This window comes from Patagioenas fasciata, chromosome 23 (assembly GCF_037038585.1).
Source record: "Patagioenas fasciata isolate bPatFas1 chromosome 23, bPatFas1.hap1, whole genome shotgun sequence".
In the NCBI taxonomy this organism is placed as follows: Eukaryota; Metazoa; Chordata; class Aves; order Columbiformes; family Columbidae; genus Patagioenas; species Patagioenas fasciata.
The window spans coordinates 4,068,235-4,090,282 of record NC_092542.1 but is presented as its reverse complement, the minus strand read 5'-3'; the positions used below and the strand labels follow the sequence as shown (position 1 = coordinate 4,090,282).

Here is a 22,048-nt window from a genome sequence, read left to right as displayed (position 1 = left end):
CTAACAGAACAGACAAGGGAAACTGTTAACTCTGCACTTGTCAAAGGAAAGCAAAGAAGGCCTTAGTATTGGCTCTGTGCATACAGGAGTAGAAGACATGGTTTGTAGTACATGAGCTGAGCTTGTTAGTCAGACAATTTGATAAGACAGCCAGTATAGTACTTCCCTGCTTCCTCCAAGGAAAAAGTGCAAGAATAGTATAGATCGAGGTTGTACAGTGCTTTAACATGAAGGGTTAGACCATTCAGTACAAACTGAGTACTTTGGTCGTACAAAGGTAGTAGGGAAAAAGCCCAGCACAATCAAAAGGCACTTATGCTGTAAGGCAGCCACCTGAGGGGATTCCTTATCTCCTCTTTCTCTTGCTCTTTATTCAAACAATGATGGGCTGTATTTGGACAGGAAAGGTATGCACCATTTTGATAATATACACTTATAGAAACAGTAAGGAATTAAGTACCAGTGACAGAGCACTTAAGAAAAAGGGTTGATAGTTTCCTTAAGCTATGAAAGATCTGATGTGAAAGATACATGTTTTTCTACATAAACTGAAACAGGACAATATCATACAAAACAAACCTCTTTGTAGCAGAGCCCTTGAGGACAGCTATAATAAGGCTAAAATGTTTAATTTCAGATTATTCCATAAACAAACAAGAAAGCCTTTCTAATCTATTCAAGACCTACTTTTTGGCTGTAGCACAATGCCATATTAACTAGAAAAGACAGATGTCATACTGAACTGTCCCAGTCTTCCTCCTGTGGGAGGGCTCTAGTAATTGCAGTGACGTCCACGGTACAAGAGGATGAAAGATGAAGACAAAAGTCCTTCCAAGGGGCTGGGCTTGCAGAAGTTCTGCTGTGATTAAGAATTAGCTGTGCAAGACAAAGTTGGGACACTCACCCAGAAGAGAGTACAAACAAATAATTGCACCTGAGACCACCTGGTTACAGTCCTGAGGTAAAAGCAAACACTTAGATCGTGCCTTCATAACATTGTCAGGGGCCCAATGGTGATGCTGCTGTTTGTCACTCGGATCCCGTACCACCCTGCCCAGAATTGGGTGTCTTGGCCTCCGTGCTGAAACCAGATGTGCCGAACTCCAGCTGGGTAATTCTGGAAGGTGTAAGAAATCTGGAGAGAAAGGAGAAAACCAGCACTGACCTAGAAGCTAGGACAACTACAGTATGTGCATCTTGGTCTCAGAAAAAGATCATTCTAATATATCTCTAATTGGAAGTGCATCATATCCCTTTTTGAGGAATGATAAAAAAGTCTCTTATTCAGCCTTTTGCCCTAAAATCCTCTCCACAACAAATGTTACATTAAGCTTGATTCTTAGGTATGTTTGTCATGTAAGCAACAACATAATGGGGAATCTACTGCCAGTCAAACCAGTTAAACATATTTAGTAGTTTAAGGAAAGTAATGTCTGTAATACTTTAAGTGACATCCATGCAGTAATTTTAAAGCTTTTTGATCCAATAAAAACAAGAACTGTGCTCTTATAACTAAGTTATTTAGACAAAAGCTTAAGTGAAAACCAGAAACAATTGAAGAGAACCTTGCTCGTTCATGGTGCTATTGCTTCTTCAGCATTGACAACAGCAAGGACTTTTGTCTTGAGTAGAGAAGGCTGAAGAGCAGAGAAAGTAGGTCCACAGGGGACTTTTGGCCAGGTAAGACTTGCAAGATTTGATCATGACAATACTGATGTAAAGCTCCTGCTTACCTCTCTCCACGTCGCATCGCTCCACTGCTCGATAACCACTGGCTTGGGGTGGAACTCCTGAAGCACAATGTAGTCTTCAGAAAGCAGCCGCACGGTGAGTTCGTAGCGACACCCACAGTCAAATCTGGCAGCGTACCTAGAGAGGTGGGAGGAATCGAGCAGGGTTGTAGATACAGCATTCAGTTCTCTTAAGTGTTCAAAAAACAGCCTCCAGGGAGGTGCCCGTCTGCAGAGGAAAAGGAATGTTGTCCCCATAGCTACGAAGAAGTTCTAAAACTTCCAGCTATCTGGCTTCTCACAGCCCATTGAATAAATTTAGCTTATGCTTTACTCAGGAGCTACAACTCCCAAAAGATAAAGAACTAATTTGATAGCATGAAAAGCTTCAGAGGCCTAGCTTATCTCTAGGCCAATGCCAGACATTCTAGATTCAGTGCACACACTTACCAGTCCTTGACTACAATTTCAGGCCGTTTCTCATCCATCAACTGATTCCAATATCCTTCTTTCTGCAGGGTAATGAGTTGAGACTTGAAGCATGGCCTGCAGCAGCAATAGAGACATTCACAATTTCACAAAACACATCTCTTCCCTCTCAACAGCCACGCTTTCCCTGACAAATTTACTTTAACCAAAAGCCCACCCAGTCCTTGAGTGCCCTCAAGGCTGACATGGCTAAGGCTTTTCGCATAGTTTTCCCATGTCTTTTCCCATAGCCAGAACTAGACAAGGAAGTGATTAGCTTCACTCCCAGATAAAAGGAATAGTTACCTATAAGCTGGATTAAGAGAAGTCCCTGCACTTGTAGTAACGGGAAACCACTGCTTATTGGGTGTAAAAGCAGCTAATATTCTGTTGACAGCTTTATTGCGCGCTGTTAGCAGGACAAACACACCTGCCACTCTTAGAGGTTACCAAGCTTTGACCTTGTCAGGTAAGTATCTGATTAGCTCGCCAAACCGTAACCTTTGCCCACCACCTTTAGTAGAAGAGAAGCAGAGATCCCGTGTGGATTATTCACAACTATAAAAATGTTACAGGGTAACAGGTCTCTGTCGTGATAGGGACAGAGAAGTTTAGCACATACTGCGATTGCTTGTCTTAGTGACACTCCTGTTTCTTTAGACTAACTAGTATAAAAGGTTAATTACACTCCTTCCTTTTCCTCACACAGGCTAAGGTTCAGTGACCTGCCTCGAGCCTTCTACCCGTGGTGCTTTTGCAGACAGACAGGAGGACGCAGGTCCCCCAGCTCCAGATTACTGGAGTCCAGTTCTTACCCATATGAAGTGACAAAGTACTTCTCTACTTTGGGGTCCGGCATCCCTGTTCCATGAGGTCCAGGCAGAACTTCAATCTTCCATTTATCTCCTTCATTTTTATCAAGTTTCCAGTGCCGAAAGTTGTCTAAAAACAGATATTGGAGATGAGTGTTAGGACCTCAGTTCAGCTTCCAGCAGTGTCTCTGCTTTTGTTAAAGAATCAGCTACAGAACAATACTAAGAACCTTCTTTGATGAGTTTTCAGATACACTGTATTTTTTCCTCTTTACATTGCCATTACTTTTAATGTGGCTATTGGCAGCCAGGGCAACAGGTGGCAACTTTCTGACCAATCAGATGCTCACAATCAGTAATAAAGTAGAATTACTGTAGTCATATTAAGTCTTTGACAACAAACATTCCCAAGCTTCCCAAATGGTTAATCCCAACACCTGATAGTTTCGTTACCACATTGTACTTGCTGTGCAAATCATCTGCCACTGTCTGCAGTGCTGAGGCCTTAGTGACTCCAGAGGTTTTTCTGGTCACAACCACACTTCTGTATTTATCACCATTTTATCTACCCATGACAGTTTTATTACAGCTTTTTACTTGTGGATCTGACCCAGCAGCAGCTGGACAGTCCCGTGACACCAGCAGTACGTGAGCAGCGCAGGAAGCGCACTGACTCATTCCAATTGTTGGGAAACTCTTAGCTGCCTACTATAGACGATCAAACAAACCTTGAGCAGAGGGGTTTTTGATCAAGTTTCTCTTCAAGTTGGAGAGCATGTAGAAGATCTTCCAGTCAGTGACGCTCCTGTCCAAGTTCTGCGCGTAAAACCCCTCCCGCTGGCACTTGCGTTTCCACAGGGTGGTCAGGTCCACCACGTCCCGCCACTGCGAGCAGACCAGCCTGCAGGAGCGGAGCAGCTCCCGGGCGGGGAGCAGCGACAGCAGCTCCACCAGCACATCCTCGGGGAGGTCGCAAATGGTTGTCATTACCGACCCACGATGGATTACGCGATGGAAAATCCCCGGGCACCGGCAGCGCGGAGCTTGTGGAGATAAGCAGAGTTCTTAGCAGTTACTAACGCCCGCCCGCGGGTCACGGCCCCGTCGAGCCGCTCCCCCCGCCGGCCCGGCCCCACCTGCGCTCCCCGGACACGGATGTGAGGCGGCCGCGGCTCTTCCGCAGCGGGCGGAGCTCGGGGCGGACCCGCGGCCTCCCCGCCCGCCCACACGGTCCTTTATCAGGGCGGCCCGGCCCAGCCCTGGCCCGCCCCGGAGCCGCGGCCACCTGCCCAGCAGCGCCGGAGGTAGGAGCGCTCGGACCGGGGGGGACAACGCGCTGCGACCCCGCGGGTGTCACCGGGGGAAGGCGCAGAGAGGAGAGGGTGAGGGCGGAGAGGGCGGCAGGGTGCGCTGCGGGGGACGGGGTACCCCGGGGGGACAGGGAAGGCAGCCGGGTCTTGCACCCCAGCCCCGGGTGCGTGGGGATCCCTGCCGAGCAAGGGGACCAGCCGTGCTCCGTTGCCAGGCAGACAGCGGGCCGGGCGTGTGCAGTTCCTGCGGGAGGGGAAACCCGCATCATCTCTCTTTGCATTAAAAGACCCAGATCACTACCCCATCTTACCCTTCAGGACGGTGGTTGAGGGTTGGAAATGGAAAAAAGAAAAAAATAATAAAAAAAAAAGGAGAATACCCAATGCTACCTCCATAAAAGCCAAAGAGTTTTAAATGACAGTTGGCTCCTGCAGTGCAGATAGAGGACACAGGATAGCTCTGCACCTGGAACATCTGGATTTAGGATGCCACTACTTTAGTAACTCCCTATTTCATCCCTCCCCTGCCAGATTTGGTGCTGCCATCAAGTACCATGCCAGGACATTTCACCTGCGTTGTTCCCAGTGCTCTCTGGGGCTTATTGACTCACTCCTGGGGAGTCTGGCTGGGTCTGTGCAGTTTGCTGCAGTCTCAGCAGCTTCCCAGCATCAGGACTCAGCTGAAATAAATGCGGTGTCACAGTGTGTCCTGCGCTGGTGTCACGGGGCTCTGAACCTGCACACTCATGTTTCTCTATTCCTGCAGCTCCTCGCCCCAGACCTCAGGGCAGCAGAGAGCTGTTGGGAGTCAGAGTGCAGAATTAGCACATGAAGCTAAAGCACACACTTCTGACTTAATTGCTCAGGCCATAGAAAAAGGAATAATAGAGAATATCAACTGAGTTATTTTCAGTTATGCTCAGATCTATGTTTTATACAGGCTCATGATTAAGGAGATCCAATGCCAGCCCCTTGAGGGAAGGCGTTTCGGATACAGGATGAACTACTGCAAGTGTGGTTGGCAACGTGCTCACCACTGATATTTAGGTACTGCTTTGCAGCATCTGTCATCTGTGATGTTCTTACAGGCAGAACAAACACCCATATGCTGCCCCCTCTGCAGAGGAACTCAGGGCTAAGCAGCTGATTTTTGCAGCAGCAGAGATTTCTAGAAGGACTTGATTGCAGCTGGGGAAACTGGCAAACTGTCCACGACTGCAGATGTCAACTGCTTGCATTTTGGGGATGGATTTAACTAAGGGCTTCTCTGGGATCAAAAAATATTAATCTGCTCACGTGCTTCAAGGTATTAACTTAATAGGGGTTGGGCCTTGAGATTAGGAAGCAATCTATGCCCCAAAAGTCACACTTTCAGACAACATGCTTATTTCCTCTTTTTTCTAATGCGTCAGTGTTTGACATCACTGAGGACAGGACACCCCATGTCTGTAGGACCCTGTGTCACCGCTATTTTCCCCCTTCTTTCTCAGAAGGTTCCATCCAGCCGGCCTGAGGATGGAGTCCCTCCCTGAAGCAGTCCTGATCAGAATCCTGGCCTCCATACCTGCGGTGGATTTGGTGCTGGCGTGTCGCCTGGTCTGCTGCCAGTGGAAGAACCTGATCGATGGAGCTGCGCTTTGGATCCTGAAGTGTCAGCAGGAAGGCCTCACCGGAGCAGAGTCACAGGAGAATGCAGAGAACTGGCAAAATTTCTACTTCCTGAGCAAGAAAAGGAAGAATCTCATCAAGAACCCCTGTGGTGAAGGTGAGAGACAGCCATAAACAAGGCCTGAGATATCATAGATGTGACCAGTCACTGGGAACTGGACATCTCCAGTCTTTGAAAAAGATATTTTAGTTACCATCAGGTTGCAGCATTTTATTCTTGCCCAAGTCAAATCACTTAATGCATGCAGTCAAATCGTTTAATGGGCATGAAGGCCTTGATAATCAGCCTTTGCAAAGGGCTCTACTTGACATCAACTTTATACAAGCCCCTGCAGGGATCAGAATCCCACTGGAGAGACAGAGATGTCCTTTGCAGAACCCCTGTCCGGTGCAGTGACAGTAACAGCACCTGGGTTTCCAAATTGCTTCTTGCCAAACCGTGGCAGGAAAGATCAAGCCTTTCCCCCAGGTACATAGCCATTTTGGTGAGGAGCGTTAAACTTCGTTAATATTAAGTTCAGCCAGACTAATGTTTTTTGCCTGAGCTCTACTTAAACATCTCCATAGTCTACATACAATGTTAGCGCTGCTATCACGGTGCCTTTCACAAGCAAGAGAAAGGTTCTAGTGAAAGATGATTGGATTTCCCAGGTCTGCAGAAACTAAGACTCATCTGAGTTTCTTTTATGCCCTTTGCAGAAGACCTGCAGCACTGGGGAGAGGTAGAGAACGGAGGTGATGGCTGGAAAATTGAAGATCTCCCGGGGGACTTCGGAAAAGAATTCCCTGGTGAAGAAGTCCATAAATACTTTGTTACATCTTATGAGTAAGGCTGCTTTCTTCACTTATTCAGGGAAGGGAACATTTTTGGTTTCCACAGTCCCAGGAGAGACGATGATACCCATTAATATCTCGTTTCAGGTGGTGTCGAAAGGCTCAGGTCATTGACCTTAGGGCTGAGGGCTACTGGGAAGAGCTGATGGATACAACACAGCCTAAAATTGTGGTAAAAGACTGGTAAGTAGCAAGGATGCCTCAGGAGGCAGGCAGAGAGTCAAGAAAAAAGGAAGGGCAAGGAGGGCATATACCTGCACTGGGCCTTCAAACCTCACCCGGCACACAGGTGAGGCCAGCAGCCGGGATCTCCTTGCAGGTACGCAGGGCGCAGCGATGCCGGCTGCCTCTACGAGCTCTGTGTGAAGCTGCTCTCAGAGAATGAGGATGTTCTGGCCGAGTACAAAAGTGAGACTATCACCATCCCCCAGGACAATGATGCCAGCTGGACTGAGGTGAGTTACAGCTGTGGGCTCAGCAGGTGACACCCAACCTGCATGAATCGGGAATATTTTGAAGCAAAGAGAAGCAGGAGAGTTCTCCTGGAGGAGAAGGCTCTGTTCTGTTCTGTGGAGCCATAAACCTGTGATTGAACAAAGGTATCATTCTGGAAGGCTGCCTTACATAAAACTTGGAAATATGCTAAGCCACTGCTGCAGGTATAAGCTGAAGGAGATGCCCAACGGGAAGAGGTTCAATGGCCTCTGAACAACAGTGGGATCAAAGCTGCTCCCAGTAACTCCCACTGTAAATGTCCTCTTGTTACCCAGCCTGGTAGGTGGGGTTGAAGGTTCTGTGCACTAAAGTAGGGCGGGTTCATGGTGGTTTGATGCTTACCAACAACCATTTTGTCTCTCATCCCAAAGATCTCCCACACTTTTTCTGACTACGGGCCTGGGGTCCGCTTTGTCCGCTTCGAACACGGTGGCCAGGACACGCTGTTCTGGAAGGGCTGGTATGGTGTACGTGTTACCAACAGCAGCGTGACAGTGGAGCCGTAGCCGTGCTGAACTGGGACCCGCATGCTGGAGCTGACATCCCTCAGAGCATCCCATGGCCTTTGGATGGTTTCTGCATGGTGCTGCTTGCAGGCTGTACGACAAACAGCCCTTCTGTTCGCGAATGTGCGTACAAGATGCCAGGGGCCACCATCCATCTTTCCTCGAGATGACTATGCAAAGGATGCACATAGATAACAGGTTAGACTCAGCCTCACCACTTGCACTGATGTTCTCCATCAGTGAGATAATTTAAAAATCCTGCAGACCTCACTTCTCTCCTGAGCCGCTAAACCCTACCCCCGGCCTGAGCTGGACACCCCTCCTGCCGCTTCCCAGACTTAGGCACTCCTTAACTTTAAGTGGTAATTTGGGCATATATTCTGGAAGGTAAAGAGTAGGGGCAGATAAAAGGAAGAAAGAACAGCATAGACCTTGTGCTCTTGAGAACACAGCAGAAAGCTGTTGTTAGCCCCACTTGGTCTCAGTTCTTCCTGCCTACTAACAATGTCTGTAGAACATACACATCTCCCTCCACTCCGTGTGCTCGCTGACAGGACAACACTTTGTACACACCCCCACTAGTGCCTCTTGATAGCGCTCAGGGCTTTGAGCCACTGTCCTGGACACCCAGACTCCCCTGAGCCCAGCCTGCCCTGCTGGTCAGGCCTCTCCAAGGAGCATCCCCTTGGTAGAGCTGGTTTTGCCTAGAGAGAGGGGCACTTACATTTCTGTGTCCACCTGCCTGTCTTTCCTTCCTGGGCTGCCAGCACGTGCATATTTGAGTGCCACTTTGCGTCAAAGTGCACCCTTATGAGTGCAATGTAGCTACTACTACCCATAGCCGAAGGAGAGAGCATCCGAGCTGCTCACTTTGTGCACGCTCTGCTTCATCAGGCTTTCTGCACTACTGCACCTGGCTGCCTGGGGCACACTGGCCTCCCAAACCACAGCCCTGCCAGGCCACAGTCCAGGCAAACGTAATAAAATAACACAGTTTTGTGTGGATCTTCCCCTGTGTGCTGGCTGTTTGTGTTCTGAGCTTAAGCATGGTTTTTCTCTTATGTGGAGTAATGTCAAGCAGTTCTATCCAAAAAACAGGAATCACTGTACCTTGAGTCTCCCAGAAAAAGGTACATGCTCTGTTCCCCAACCCAGCACCCACCTCTGGGACAGGCCACTGAACACCAAACGCACACCAAACACACAGCAGGAATGTCCTCCAAAATACTCCATGCTGGAACAAAGCAGCTGGGTGATGAAACCGGGGAGAGAGTTTGGTATAAACTACTCGCTTTTGGCCAAGAACACAGAATGATTACACCTCCTACCCTGGCTGCTTTAATACTTAAGCTGAAGCTGCAGCACCCCAGGCAGACCTTTCCTGCTCTGACACCTGGTGTCCTGGGCAGCCAATTGCATCTTGGTGGCTGCAGCTGTATGAGATCCAACTGTAATTTCCTTTTTTACAAAGCCCACCACAGCTAGTCCTGGCTATAAATGCCATTATATATAAAAGGTGGTTTTTTTCTTTTTTCATAATAGCTTTTACAGCAAGTCTCTTGCAGAGCAAGAGAACAGAGCAAGATGGGGCCCTGGCAAGGAAGCACTAGCATACATCTCTTGTCAAGTCTAATTGAATTTTTCTATATGAAGCATCTATTATTACCCACCTGAGGGGTTTGTGGACAGATGGAGGAGTTTGCTCCCGCTCCAGGCATTCAAGACTGGGAATGGGAGAAAACAATTCTGACAATTGCCTGCTACTTGCAGCCCAGCTGTTCTATCCAGCTGTAAAAAGGGGGGGTAGTTTAGGACAGTGGTTCCCCCTAAATCAAACAGCTTCCAGAGGGTGGGAATGGCACCTCCAGAAGGCCAGGACAGCAGGGCATCAGCCACACCTGCAGCAGAGGCTGCCAGCCCAAATCTGCAGTTGATACGACTGTGGTCACAAACAGCTATAGTGAGTTAAAGTGGCAAGTCTCATGGAAGCTGGAAAGCACAACTATTACCGAGACAGCTGCACGACAGGGCTGAGCTCCTTAAACAGCAGCCTGCGTGTAAAGCAGAGGTACCCAGACAAACCAAACAGGACACGCAAGGTACACGGTCAAGATTGGCGCGGGAGGCAGAGATGGCGCGGGAGCAGAGGAGCCGAGCTGCGGTGACAGCAGAGGGCAGCCGGGCTGCAGGCAGCGAGCTTATCCCTGCCGTCAGTGACACCCCGTGCTTTTGGGGAGTACAGCTGCCACTTGGGCAGCAGACACTCGCAATACACTTGTCTTCAAAACTGTGACACACTCAGCAGTGAAAGCTTTCTTGAACACAGACCAAGGCCTGCCTTTCAAATTCCACTGGAAGCAGCACAACCCACCCAACGCTATCCTAGGGCATTGGTTTATTACATATATTACTCAAATCAGTAACATTCCTTTCCTTGCAGAGTATCTTCTTGTATTAACCCAGCCCACAACTCAGAAGAATCGCACCCAGAGTGGCAGGGCTGTCTGCATCCCCATCTACACCCTGCCCAGGCGCACACAGCCGCTCTGCTGCCTTCCTTGCCAGCAAAGTTCAACAGCTGCCCAGCGAGGCAGGAGTCCCAGCTATATTACACATGCCCTTGGCTCACCTCCCTTGCAGGCACTTAGAGCGACTTGTCTGGAGCTGCTATCTGTGCAGACCCATTAACCACAGAGCAATCAGCATTCCCAGAAAGACAGAGAGGCCACAATAAAGTCGTAAGAGTGCTCGCTGGACTGATGGATCGTCGGGGAGCACATGGAACTGTAGCAGGTACTGCCATGGACCACACAACATTTCCTTCTGGCTTCACCTCCCTCTTTTCCATGTGCATGCCCAGGGCTGCTGCTGCATAAGGAGCGAGGAGATGAGAGATAAGAGCATCTCTGCCCACCTGCCCAGTGGGAAGAGGCAGGTTCTGCGGAGCACAAAGCTGTTTCTCTAAGGAAGGGCAGGAGATGGGGCAGAGGAAGGATGAGATCAGCTCTGCTACTTGCAATCCTTCCAAAAGGTCCTGGAGTCAGCGCCATTTCCACCTCACCACGCACCATGCAGCTCCTCTCGTTATTACTGACACACGAAGCATCGCAAAACGAAGCAGATAAAATCCTGATCCAGATATGAGTAATGACTTTGCATTTTTTTGTAAATTAAACCTAATCTTGTGTTGACTGTGCTATACAAGGAGAAATAATGAAACAGATTAAGATGAGATCTTGTTCGCTCTTGCTGAACAAAAGCCAATTAATTGCCAGCAGGATTATTGTGAAGTCTTTCTCCTCTTAGACAAATACAATCAGATAGAGTCTAGGTGCTGGTGGAGGTGCTCACTGGAGCAGTAACTCTGCCTGGACAGATGAATACAGTGCAAAGACTTAGTTAACCACGTGGAGACTCCTACCTTGCTTCTTCCTCAGTCTTTTGCCAATTTGCACGCAGGAGAGAGATGCTTTAGAACCAACACACACCCCCTGCCCAGGCACATAACTCAGGCTTGCCTAGTCCAAGCCCTCCTATCAAAGGCAGACCCCTCCCCACCCATACGTTGCTCCCAACACAGATTCATCCAGCCTTCTTTTAAAGCTTCCTGGCTCTGAAGGCTTTGCCTCCTGCAAATCCTTTCTTACAGCCCTTCAGCACGCTGAGGTGTTTTCTCTGTTATCCAAGCTAAATCTCTGCTGCAGTTGCTCTGCTGCTTACCCGGCCCGCAGCAGAGCCACGTTCTCCCTGTCTGCCACGATGACAAGCAAGGAAATCATCCCTGCCTCTTCCTGGTATAAAACAGAAATCTGGGGAAAAGCAGGGATTGTAGGAAAATGATCCAATGTCATTGCTCTCCTGGGAAAATGAGGGATGGCTTGGTACACAGACTGACTGTGGGATTTGATGAAAGGCTCCAGCGCTGCAAGGCACATCGCTTGGTAGAAATTCAATCACCACCATATGGGAGCTCTAAGGCACGACCAGCCTTGGGACGCAAGGAAAGTGCAACAGATGTTATGGCCTTGAAGGGCATGGAGAAGAAAGTCCTGGTTCTAGCTGGGAAGCTTCAGGGTAGGGACAGAAACCAACACCAGCAGCAGAATGAAGCCAAAATCTGCCCTATCCTGCCAGTTTGCAACAATCCCCACGCTTCTGGCAGTACTGAGAGCTCCCCACATCCCACCAGGGAGGGAATCTGTAACGGCGAGAAATAAAAGGCGTCGAGTGAATTTGTGGACAATTTACCTGGAAAAAATACTTCTTACTTTCACACTAAGTTAAAAAAATGAAAAGTAAAGTTAAACCCTGTCAAAGCCTGCAGCACTGGCACTGACAGACAAAAATGACTTAACAGAAAAAATGGGCAGGGAAAGTGATTTTCTTTGCCTGTGTTGCCAGGGGAATTAAATCTTGGTTTTTTTCCCCATCACCACCGAGTGGAATAATCCAATATATTAAACCTAATGTGCTTCTTGTATTTATTGCTGTGTATTTGACCTAACAGAGTTTTATTCCTACATTAAGAATAAAACCATTCCGGAAGGCAAGCTGCAAAGCTCTAGATCAATTACTACACCTTCTCCAACAGCTGAAAAGTGAGTTACTTCTTGTGAAAGGAAAAAAAAAGTAGAAAATAATAATAAAAATAATAATGAAAAACCCCTCCTTTCCCCTTGTACAATGAGTTCTGCACTGCAGATCTGGCCGAGTTAGGTAATATTGAGTTTGTTTCTAAGCAACATTTAAAATAAATCAGGCAGCAGCCCCAATTGCCCTTTTGAGGTGCTCGTGTCCCCCTGCAGTCACCAACCATCGCAGGGAGCTCAGCGCCAGCCGCAGGGACCGTGGCACATTCAAGTGCACCCAGCAGCGACAGGATGCATAATAACCCGTACAAGGCAGCTCTTGTTGGTAAGCAGGGAAAACTACAGGCACGAAGCCAAGGAACACAGCGCTCAAGTGCAAGAGGGGCTGGTAGAAGCAGACAGAGCAGGAGGATAAGTCACTGATCAAAAAATCACTGCAACAAACAGGAAGATACTCCTCCTTGTACCCAACACCAGCTCCTGGGTGACACCTTGGGGGGCTGTTTGCTGGAATATCTGAGCTGAAACCCCTCAAAAATCGGCTTTTCACAGAGAGCAAGGAACACCGAGACTTGCTGATTCCACTATTTCTCATGACATGGGCAACACCACCTGGGATAGGGGGTGTTGAAAATGTATCGTGGTACATTTGAAGACACAGAGGACTTTTCTTTTCTAGAAATGTTAATGGTAGCAGAGATTATGAAGAAAACCAGATACACTAGAGGAAATTATACTGATTCGTTGCCATTGGGTGTTTCAGCTCAAAGAAATGAGAACCTGCTGTACTTACAGTTTGATGCAGTCCTTACAGAAAAGGAGATGCTGCTCATAGACAATTATGAAGGTCAGTGCTTCAGTTCTTAGCAGAGAGCGGGGTATTCAGTGTGGATGGAAAAGAGCTGGGGAAAGGGACTGGTACAGGCAGACAAGCCTAAAGAGCAGGATCATCTTTACCAAAAAGAAAAGAGCATGGGAGACATTCATTCCTGATCTGTATCTAGACAGTGCTTGCTTCTTCTATGACCACAGGTAGGACATGTGTCACTGTCCCATTTGGGCACCCAAGCCCAGAACGGAGAGGACATGCTGGCGCAGACCAGCCTCTCTCGTTAGCAGTGGCCTTGTGATGCAGAGGTGACAGGAAGGTGACCCAGATTTTGTCTGATGACAAAGTGACACTGCTATAAGGGCATGGATCCCACATATCACAGCCTTGACCAAAACAAAACGCAAGTGCGTTATCCCAATATCCTCGGTACTTTGGGCATCAGTAACCTCAAGAGAGAACGAGTCCCACATCAACCTGCTGGATTCCTTCCCAACATGGTCACCAGGGATTTTGTGCACCCCTCTGCAGTGTTTTCACCCCATGCTCACAGCCAGGTGACAGATATCAAGGACAGCTTCGATGGGAGACTAGACACCATCCATCACATCAGGAGTCAATCAACACAGAGCCCACTGAGGCATTCATTTGCCGCTTGGAAATCTTTTAACCGCGGCTCTGAAGGCTGTTTAATGACAGGGATGTTTCTTTACACCGTCTTTCTTTGGAATTCATTCTAGCAGCTTCATTATGAAGAATAAATAACAAAGGCACATGGCAAAGGACTCTTTGAAAGTCTACGGGGACAAACTTCTCCTGCTACTCTAGAGATCCCAAGGGAAAAAAGATAAAGAGAGAGAAAAGAAAAAAGTGTAACACTTCTGAAGAGATCAGTAAATAATGAACAGGAAATCCTTTCCCCAGCACTAAGTCATTGGAATTCCATGAATAATTCACAAAAAAAGCATAGAGATGCTTTCCTGTCTCCTGGGCGCTCCCTCCAGGACCAGCGCAGCTGAGCTGGAGGCTCCTCTCCTAGAGGCAAAAGACTCCAGAGCATTCCTGAAGACCTCTGTGCTGCTGGGTTCAATGTGCTGCCTGCGTGGTCTCTCTGCATTGGCTCTTGAACACGTCACTTCATGTCAAGGTCTTGGATCCCCACTTACAGCCCTGGAGACACCTCTAGTGCCTGATCCTCTCCAGACCAAGCACCGCAGGAACTAAATCCATCCCAAGGGATGGTCATGGTACAGCGAGGGGACCAGGGCTGGTGACATCTTTGTCCCACTGTGTGCCAGGCATCTCCCCTCTCCAGCTCTGCCAGCCGCATCTTCAGTGAGAGCTTCCACCCCGTCAGATAGGTCTGAAAGCTCCGTTCAGCTGAGCTGCATCACTCTGTGGCTTATTCTTAACAAACAACAACCACAATCCTCTATAACCCCTTTCTTTTCCACAGCTCAGAACACTTTAAGCTTCCCAACAGCCATAAATGAGATAATTAAACAACAGTGCTCCTTTGAGGTAGGAGAAGGATATTAAGAGATCCCCTCAGACCCCACTGAAATGCATCCACCTCTAGATGGTATTAGGAGCTGGGAGGATAATGTAAAAAAGCCACACAGACACATTCTGCTTCCTAGGCCCCCTCTAAGTTTTGACCCAGTCAGGATTTTATCACAGTATACTATTTGAAATTAAGTTTCCACCATAAATACTATGAAGAATTTTTGTAGCATGATTGCAGGGATTAGAACTCCTTGCTATTTTAATGACAAGTAAGAGGAGGCTAGGGTCAGCCCAGCCCTGTGCCAGCATCAGCCTTTCAACACAAATGATTGAGTGTGCAAAGCAGCTTCCACAGGGAAGAGGGAAACGAATTCCTCCCTGATCCCCCTCCTGAGCTAAGCTTATCCCTGAAGCATGAGATTCAATTACCCTTATCATTATTGTAGCTTGCCTCACTAGAAATGTTATTAGCAGTGATGAAATTATCCAGCCCTGTTTTACGCTGGAGAGAAGCGCAGGAGGCTCCTCACAACGGCTGCGAGGATGCAGACGCCCTCCCGAGCAGAAGGGGAAAGGCTCTTCTCTGTGTGCCATACAGCCCCACAAAGGAAGGCCCAGGACCCTGGCCTTAGCTTATGCAGCACATCTCTGTCACAGAAGTCACCATCTGAGGACCGCAAGAACACAACACAGCTCCCAGGGCCCAAAAGGACTTGCAAACCAAGCTCAGCATGTCAGCAAACAGCACATCCAGTAACTAATGAGGAAAGCAAGCCAGAGCCATCAGGGAAACAATTAAGTTTGAACCAAACCAGTAAATCCCACCATGCCCTTTATGGTCTTCTCTTGTTAGGTTTGGGTTTAAGTAGAGCTGAAATCAGCCTTAGCCTTGCTCGGAAGAAACAAGCAAACTATGAACGCTGCAAGGAGAGCTTAAGTGTGTAAGTGGATTTGGGGCACCCTGGTAAAATGGGAGCATACCTGTGTAAAAAGGTAGAAAGGACACTTGAGAAGAACAGAGTGTCGGGCATCCTGTGCACAAATCTATGCTGGGGGAGTTGAACATTTCATCTCCTCAGTCTCTGGTTTCCCTTTGCACACTCGGCACCCCCTGAACGGGCTTCCCCTTCTCCAGCTCCAATCTCTCCTCAGCTGCTTCTCCCTTTGCAGAAAGACTTAAATTCATCATTGTTTTTAAGAAAACACTTAAAGAACAGAGCAGAACTGATAGCTAAATTAAACCTGCTGAGAGTGCCTGTTTAATTGAAAATGCCATCTGTAATTTAAATGTCAGAGCTGGGATGGTTATTAAAACCCTCCTTGATTACTGCGCCTCATTTCACAGTTTCAAAACAGACAAGAAAAAGCTGCAAATGGGCCATGTAACACAGCACCACCAAACAATTAATAAGCCCCCCTGCCACACAGCCACGGGGGCCAGGCAAGTTCAGTCCTGCCCCACAGGCATGGCTCCTTGTCCCTGTGTCCCCCATGGCCGGCCTGGCTCTTGTCCCTCCCGAGCGCCAAGCTGACCCCAGTGAGGTTACTGCCAGCTCTGACGCAGGGAAAGGGAGAAAACAAATCAGTAGCTGCTCAAGTAGCAGCACCAAAGGCAGCTTTGCATTAAACAAGCACTATCCATCATTCTAAGACCGCAGTTAATAAACCGCGAGGCCTCAGTAAATTAGAGCAGGAGCCAGAGGAGCATGCAGGCCACCATAAGCACACACCGCAGGTCACCTCCTGTGTGTCCCCCTTCCCTGGGACAGTAGGACAGCCAGCACCCCCCAATGCCATGGAGGAGACTGACGGGAGCAGAACTGGCTTCACAGACACCCCAACAAACCCATCACCAGCCCTGGGTACACCAGCACACCCACCTCCTTGGCCACTGGTTGGGCTGGGGGTGCCCCAGTGCCAGCAGGGCACAGCTCACCATGCAGACCCCCCTTTTCTGGCTGAGCGCTGCATGCAGTGGAGACGCTTGTTAAATTAATCAGTACTGCAGTGGGAACACCAGGAGCACAACTAATTAGTCACTAATGGTCATTGTGAGAGTTGGAGGAGACTTTTAATGAGCACCTGGCCACATTGCTATTGCCAGCTGCTACTTTCCATCTCCACTACTCACTTTACCATTAGGTTTAGCCTGGGGTGGTGCTGGGGGGTGAAATCCATCACTAATACCAGGAGAAGAGAGCAGGGAGAAGGCATCCAGTGCCCAGGAAGCTATTGCCCCAGCTCTGGATTTTCTGCTGTGTCCAGTTGTGGTCAACAGTGCAGAAAAGCAGCTGATGAGGTTTGGCATACAACTCTCCCCACCCCAAACCTTGACCTTTCTGGTTGTTTTTAATGTTATTTCTTATCTTCACAATGCAAAAAAAAACATAAAAAGAAATAATTGGGAAATTAGAAAACATGTCAAGAGATGAGCTTAGGACAAAGTGTAATTAATATCACCCCTCAGCTCCCTCTATGAAGTCCACTGTAATTAAACAGTAAAGCACTCCGCTTTCCATAAAGAAAGAAGCGTGCATAAACAGATTTGTATTACAGAAAGCTCAGCCCACATTAAAAAGTGCAGTAATTAAGACCATAAAAAGCTGTAACTTAGCTTATTTGCACTTAGTTGCTCATGGATTTAATGAGAATAGGGTTCCCACGAGCTCAGTCTGCACTAGCAGCGTGCAAAGCTTTTGCAAGACAGATGCAACCTTTTGGCTCTAGTATCTCTGGGTTTGTTGTGAACCACATCAAGGCAGAAGGGTAACTCGGCATCACTGACAAAGGCCACCACAGACATGGGATTCACCTGCAAATACAACTTTCTTTGTGCTAGTTTAACAAGGTACAACTGCTGTCTTCTGTGGCACACAGCAATTAACAGATCTGCAGGAAAACTGGCATGTTTTGCCCCTTTTCTATGCATTTCTTCACTTATTGCTTTACAAAATATACTCCCTTTGTTCTGGGTAAAAAAGCCCTTTCCCTTCAGGAGACAGACTCTGGAGAGCTGTAGCCATAAAAATCCCAGATTTCTTTCTGCATCAGCTACTGAATGCAACATTAAATTAAGGATAGCTGTTAATGCTGCAGAATAATTGCCTCTTCTTTTCTAGGAAGTAGTGGCATGCAATGAAAGTAGAATAGATTCTATTAATTAGGGTCAGGATAGGAGTCTGCAAGTTTTCCTGACCTGGCTTAGAGATGAGAAAGGCTCACTTCCAGCTGTAATACTGAGTATTGTCCTCCCCAGCATCTAGTAACCTGGGGGAAGCGTATTATTCTGCTTAGCAGCAGGAGGATTTGAGATGCAGGTTTGCCTTTGAGTATGACTGAGTGCGCTGGCATCAGTCCAATTAACTTACAGCCTTGATTAACTGTAATCACAGGTGTGTCCCAGAGACATACCCTAGTGTTATTTTAAGATTCACTACTAAACACCCAAACCAGTAATAAGTGCTAGAGAAAATGTAGCAGAAGGAAGGAAATATCTGACTTTTTGGGTTTATATTTGAAAGACGCATTCTTGGAAGACGTGACCTTCCAAGTCTGATCTCAGCAGCGTGAGTTATTCCTTAAGTTTTTTTAGCTTACTACTCTTAACACAAACCAAGTCACAGAGATAAAGACCCTGCTTGTCTGAAGAGCACCAGTATTCTTTTGATAAAGCAGCAGCATCCACTAAGTGATCTGTGCATTGCATGTAGTTCAATCGCTTTTATTAGTACTTTCGAGAGAAGCCAAGCAACTTAAGGAACATCCCTCTAATAATCCTAAAAAATACCCTAAGGATTTTTCCATTCTGCACCTGAGTATGTGTTAAGTGATGGATTCATTACACCTCATTGAGTGAAGGATGGTACATTTTTAAGAACACTTATAAATATGCATTCACCTGATAGACTGAAGGAACTAATCTAGGTTTGAAAAGGTCCATAATTATGAATTTACAAGCTCCTCTCTAATTGTCCCTAAGGGATGGGGTAGGAATAGAAGAAAAGAAGATGAGCATCTGGAGCTACCGGGGGATTGTGCACATTAGAGATGCTTCTGCTTTGAGCAGAGCAGCAGAAACACCAGGTTTTCAGAGGGCAGGGACAGAGCTGCATTAACACAGGAATCAGGCTGATACTTGGGATATAGAGGTAGTTCACACTCATACAACAGTTACAAATAAAACCACCCAAGTTCCCAAGACTGTTCCCTCCCTCCCTCCCTCCTTCTCTCTCCCCAGGATCTCTGAGCAACGCCACCTCCCCTTAGAAACAACACTAACAAAACCACAGCTCAGCTCTCCTGCTTAGCAACCCACATAATTAGGAGAGTGTTTCTATACTCCTGAGTCTTCTCCCCTAAATTTGTTTTAATTAGAGATTCTGCTGCTGACAGGGGGTAGCAGACCAACAGCTCTGAGAGCAAGAAAAGAAGCCACAGTTACACCCAAAGCGTCACAGGCTTCTCCCATCCTGCCCCTTTCCCGAGGGGAGAGGGGATTTTGGCCCAGTAGCCCCAGTTCTGTGACTCCAAGGGGAATTGCCCAGTTCTGGTGTGGAAACATCCTGGATACGGAGCAGCTCTACCCCTTGGCACGTTCCGTGCTCCTCGTGGCAAGATCATTGCCCTGCACAGGAGAGACGAACCCTTAGGATCAAGCATTTTGAAATTTCTGTAGAAATTACATTACCCTTTCTTTTGATTTGTGCTTTATACTTGTGCACTTCACTCAAGCCCAGACTTTCTTCCCTTTCAAATTTCCCTGAGATGCTGAAGTTTCTAATTAACCAAAAAGGCTTTTTATTCCTTACAAGTCTCCAGTTATGAATAATGATACCAGTTCATAAATGAAAATTGTCTTTCTATTTAAATTATGTAATTTGGGGTGGGTAAATGGGGGAAAAAGCAAGCATGAAGCAGTGGCCCTTGGGTCATTTGCAACTTATTAATTTCAAGCAGAGCTCTTAGCTAGCTTATTAACACTGAGTATACTACAGTGGAATTTAATGGCTAGGATATTAATTACCTTGCAGACTTTCATATGTAGAAAATGGGTTTATTTTTGTGTTACAAAGCAGTAGGAGCAAGGGGATCGTTCACCAGCCCCAGCTCTGGGCTGTGCTGGTCTTTCCAAGGCTGGTTCTAGCAACACTTGGATGTTCTGAGCCCTCAGCCTGGCACTGTGCCTAAGCAGGACATCCTGTGACACTGAATTCCCAGGTCCTGGTGCCTTTTCCCAAATTGAGGCAGCCTAGAAGAAACCCACAGCTCTGCACTTCACAGGTGAAGCTGGTGTGGACATAAACTATATTTGATACATCTACGGCTACAAGGTGCTTGTACAGGTGAGTGTTAACAGCCACGGGGCAGCCGCAGAGCGTTTTTAAACGCCAGTGTACTTTGGATGTTATCGAGTTCCATCAGTTTTAAAATAATTCATAAGACACATAAATGGGCCTTTCACCCATGCTTAGAGGAGCCACCTGTCTCTGTCCCACATGCCATTGACTCATTAAGCTCAAATCACACACTGTCTGTGCAGAACGCAGGTCAATTGACTGTAAATGGAAGCAAATGAAATGCAACAGCACTTTACAGTCACTGCTCAGTTCTCTGCAGTAACAGCAGAGTGACGATGTGCCGTTTTCTCTTGAGGAAGGATCCCACCTGCTTTGGGATTCAATACAAGGAGAACAGCAATTTGCATGTCTGTTAAAATAACCCAACCTCTTGCAAACCACGCTGCTGCCAAGTGCCGGCTCTCATAGCTGCACTCACCCTCCTACACAGTCATTAAAAGAACTGATAAACAAAAGCAGAATTCCCCAACAGATCTCAGTGGGGAAAACCGGACTATAAGTTAATTTCTATATACAACGAAAGCACTGGAAATGAAATACAGTCTCAGTGCTAAGCGGGCAGCTATTATCAAGCGGAGGTGTTCATAGATGCCCCCAAATCTAAGCACAGTTACCCCTCTTCACCTGTCAAAAGCCATGGTTATGTGCTTGGTAATACAATGAAGAGTTTTCAGATGGCATAAGCATCTGTTAAAGGATGGACAAACAGACATCATCCCAAATGCTTATATCTGACACACAGCAAAGGAAAGGAGCACGGGGTGGAGACTGCAAGACGAATTATTCATAGAATCATATTCCAAACAAAGGAGAACCCATTTAAAGCACGATGCTAATTCCCCCCTTTTTTAAAACAAAAACCCCTTATTTCATATGCTCAGTTCTTCAAGGAAGTTAAAGGATCTGGCACCTTCTCTCCCTTTGTACCTTCTTCAGATACATCTATTGAATATGGAGGAGCACTGCTTTTATATTCCCGGCTCAAAAGGATCAAAATAAAGATCTGGGAGCTGGTGTCTGAATTGTTACTAGGGCAGAAACCCAAAAGCATTGATGCTAATCTGGATCCTGCCTCTGTTCTCTCTCAAATACTCCCCAGCTCCTTCAGCCCTGTGCATCTGTCCTTAAATCTCCACTCTTTCATTTGGGATGAAGAGAATCATGACCAAGGTGGCTAGATATTTCTCCTCCTCTGTTCTTTTTCCTCCATTGAAAATGTCATTTCAGCTAAGCTAAAGTCTCAGAGATTGGGGAGGATTTCAGTTTTTAAAATAACCCATATATTTGCTAGCGAAATAAAGGGATTTGGATTTTAAAAAACCGTTGTTTCGGTGAAAAGAGCATGTTCGGATTGGTAGAGCTCCAAAGAAAGCAAAGTTTCTTGCCTCACCTTAGGCTCAGGTCTTTGCAAACTCCTCTTCCCCAGCTTTGCTGAACTCTGCCCATCCTCCTGGTCCCAGGTCACATCAGCCTCTGCCTGGCCAGCCCACATTTGTGTTTGGGAAGTTGGGGACAGGTCTGGGGACCAAGGGAAAGCCACACAACATGGCACATCTCACAGCACTGCCTTCACCCTCCTCCCTGCAGGCAGCTGGGAATTCAGGTGCTGATTATCTTGGTTTAATGAGTGGTCATTAATTCCTCTAGGCAGAGGTTCCCCAAGAAAGGAGAGCCCAAGGGTCAAAGTACTTTTTGTACTGAAAATAATCAAAGCAAGCCCTTATGGCTGAGTCTTTCCCGGTTTTAATGGCTGCTCACAGGTCATTTCAGGAGTCTCTTGTTTTGTGACAGCTGGAATTATGGGCAGTTACACTAAAAGGACCTTTTTATGGTACAGATAGATGCTCTAATCTGTTTTAATGGTTTTCTAGCAAAGCCTTTAACACATTCTCATTACAGTAATGCTTTAATGCAGGAAGCATTCATAGGATTAGGATAAAGTCT

The 22,048-nt window shown here is 47.1% G+C and overlaps 2 protein-coding genes across 4 annotated transcripts in view; one reads left to right on the top strand and one right to left on the bottom strand.

Moving 5' to 3' along the window:
* Positions 1-613: 613 nt before the first annotated feature.
* Positions 614-22,048, bottom strand: part of FBXO6 (F-box protein 6) — a 39,608-nt gene continuing 18,173 nt past the window's right edge. Inside the window, exons 2-7 of one of the 2 annotated variants that reach the window (XM_065854965.2) lie at positions 5,885-6,039; positions 3,739-4,053; positions 3,014-3,140; positions 2,181-2,276; positions 1,734-1,869; positions 614-1,135 (exon numbers count right to left, since the gene is read on the bottom strand). In XM_065854965.2, the coding sequence (XP_065711037.1) occupies positions 989-1,135; positions 1,734-1,869; positions 2,181-2,276; positions 3,014-3,140; positions 3,739-3,997 (765 nt within the window). In that variant the 5' untranslated portion in view covers positions 3,998-4,053; positions 5,885-6,039 and the 3' untranslated portion in view covers positions 614-988. Of the gene's footprint in view, positions 1,136-1,733; positions 1,870-2,180; positions 2,277-3,013; positions 3,141-3,738; positions 4,054-4,146; positions 4,216-5,884; positions 6,040-22,048 lie in introns of those variants that run through there. The other variant, XM_065854966.2, reaches the window with a different exon arrangement.
* On the top strand, positions 3,930-8,833 carry LOC136111088 (F-box only protein 2-like). Of its 2 annotated transcripts, none has more exons than XM_065854967.2 (6): positions 3,930-4,314; positions 5,811-6,085; positions 6,688-6,814; positions 6,910-7,005; positions 7,142-7,277; positions 7,689-8,833. In XM_065854967.2, the coding sequence occupies exons 2-6, from the start codon at positions 5,836-5,838 to the stop codon at positions 7,821-7,823; spliced, it is 744 nt and encodes a 247-aa protein (XP_065711039.2). In that variant the 5' UTR covers positions 3,930-4,314; positions 5,811-5,835; the 3' UTR covers positions 7,824-8,833. The 2 variants fall into 2 exon arrangements, with proteins under 2 accessions (XP_065711039.2, XP_071654359.1); XM_071798258.1 differs by having other exon boundaries at positions 4,309-4,392.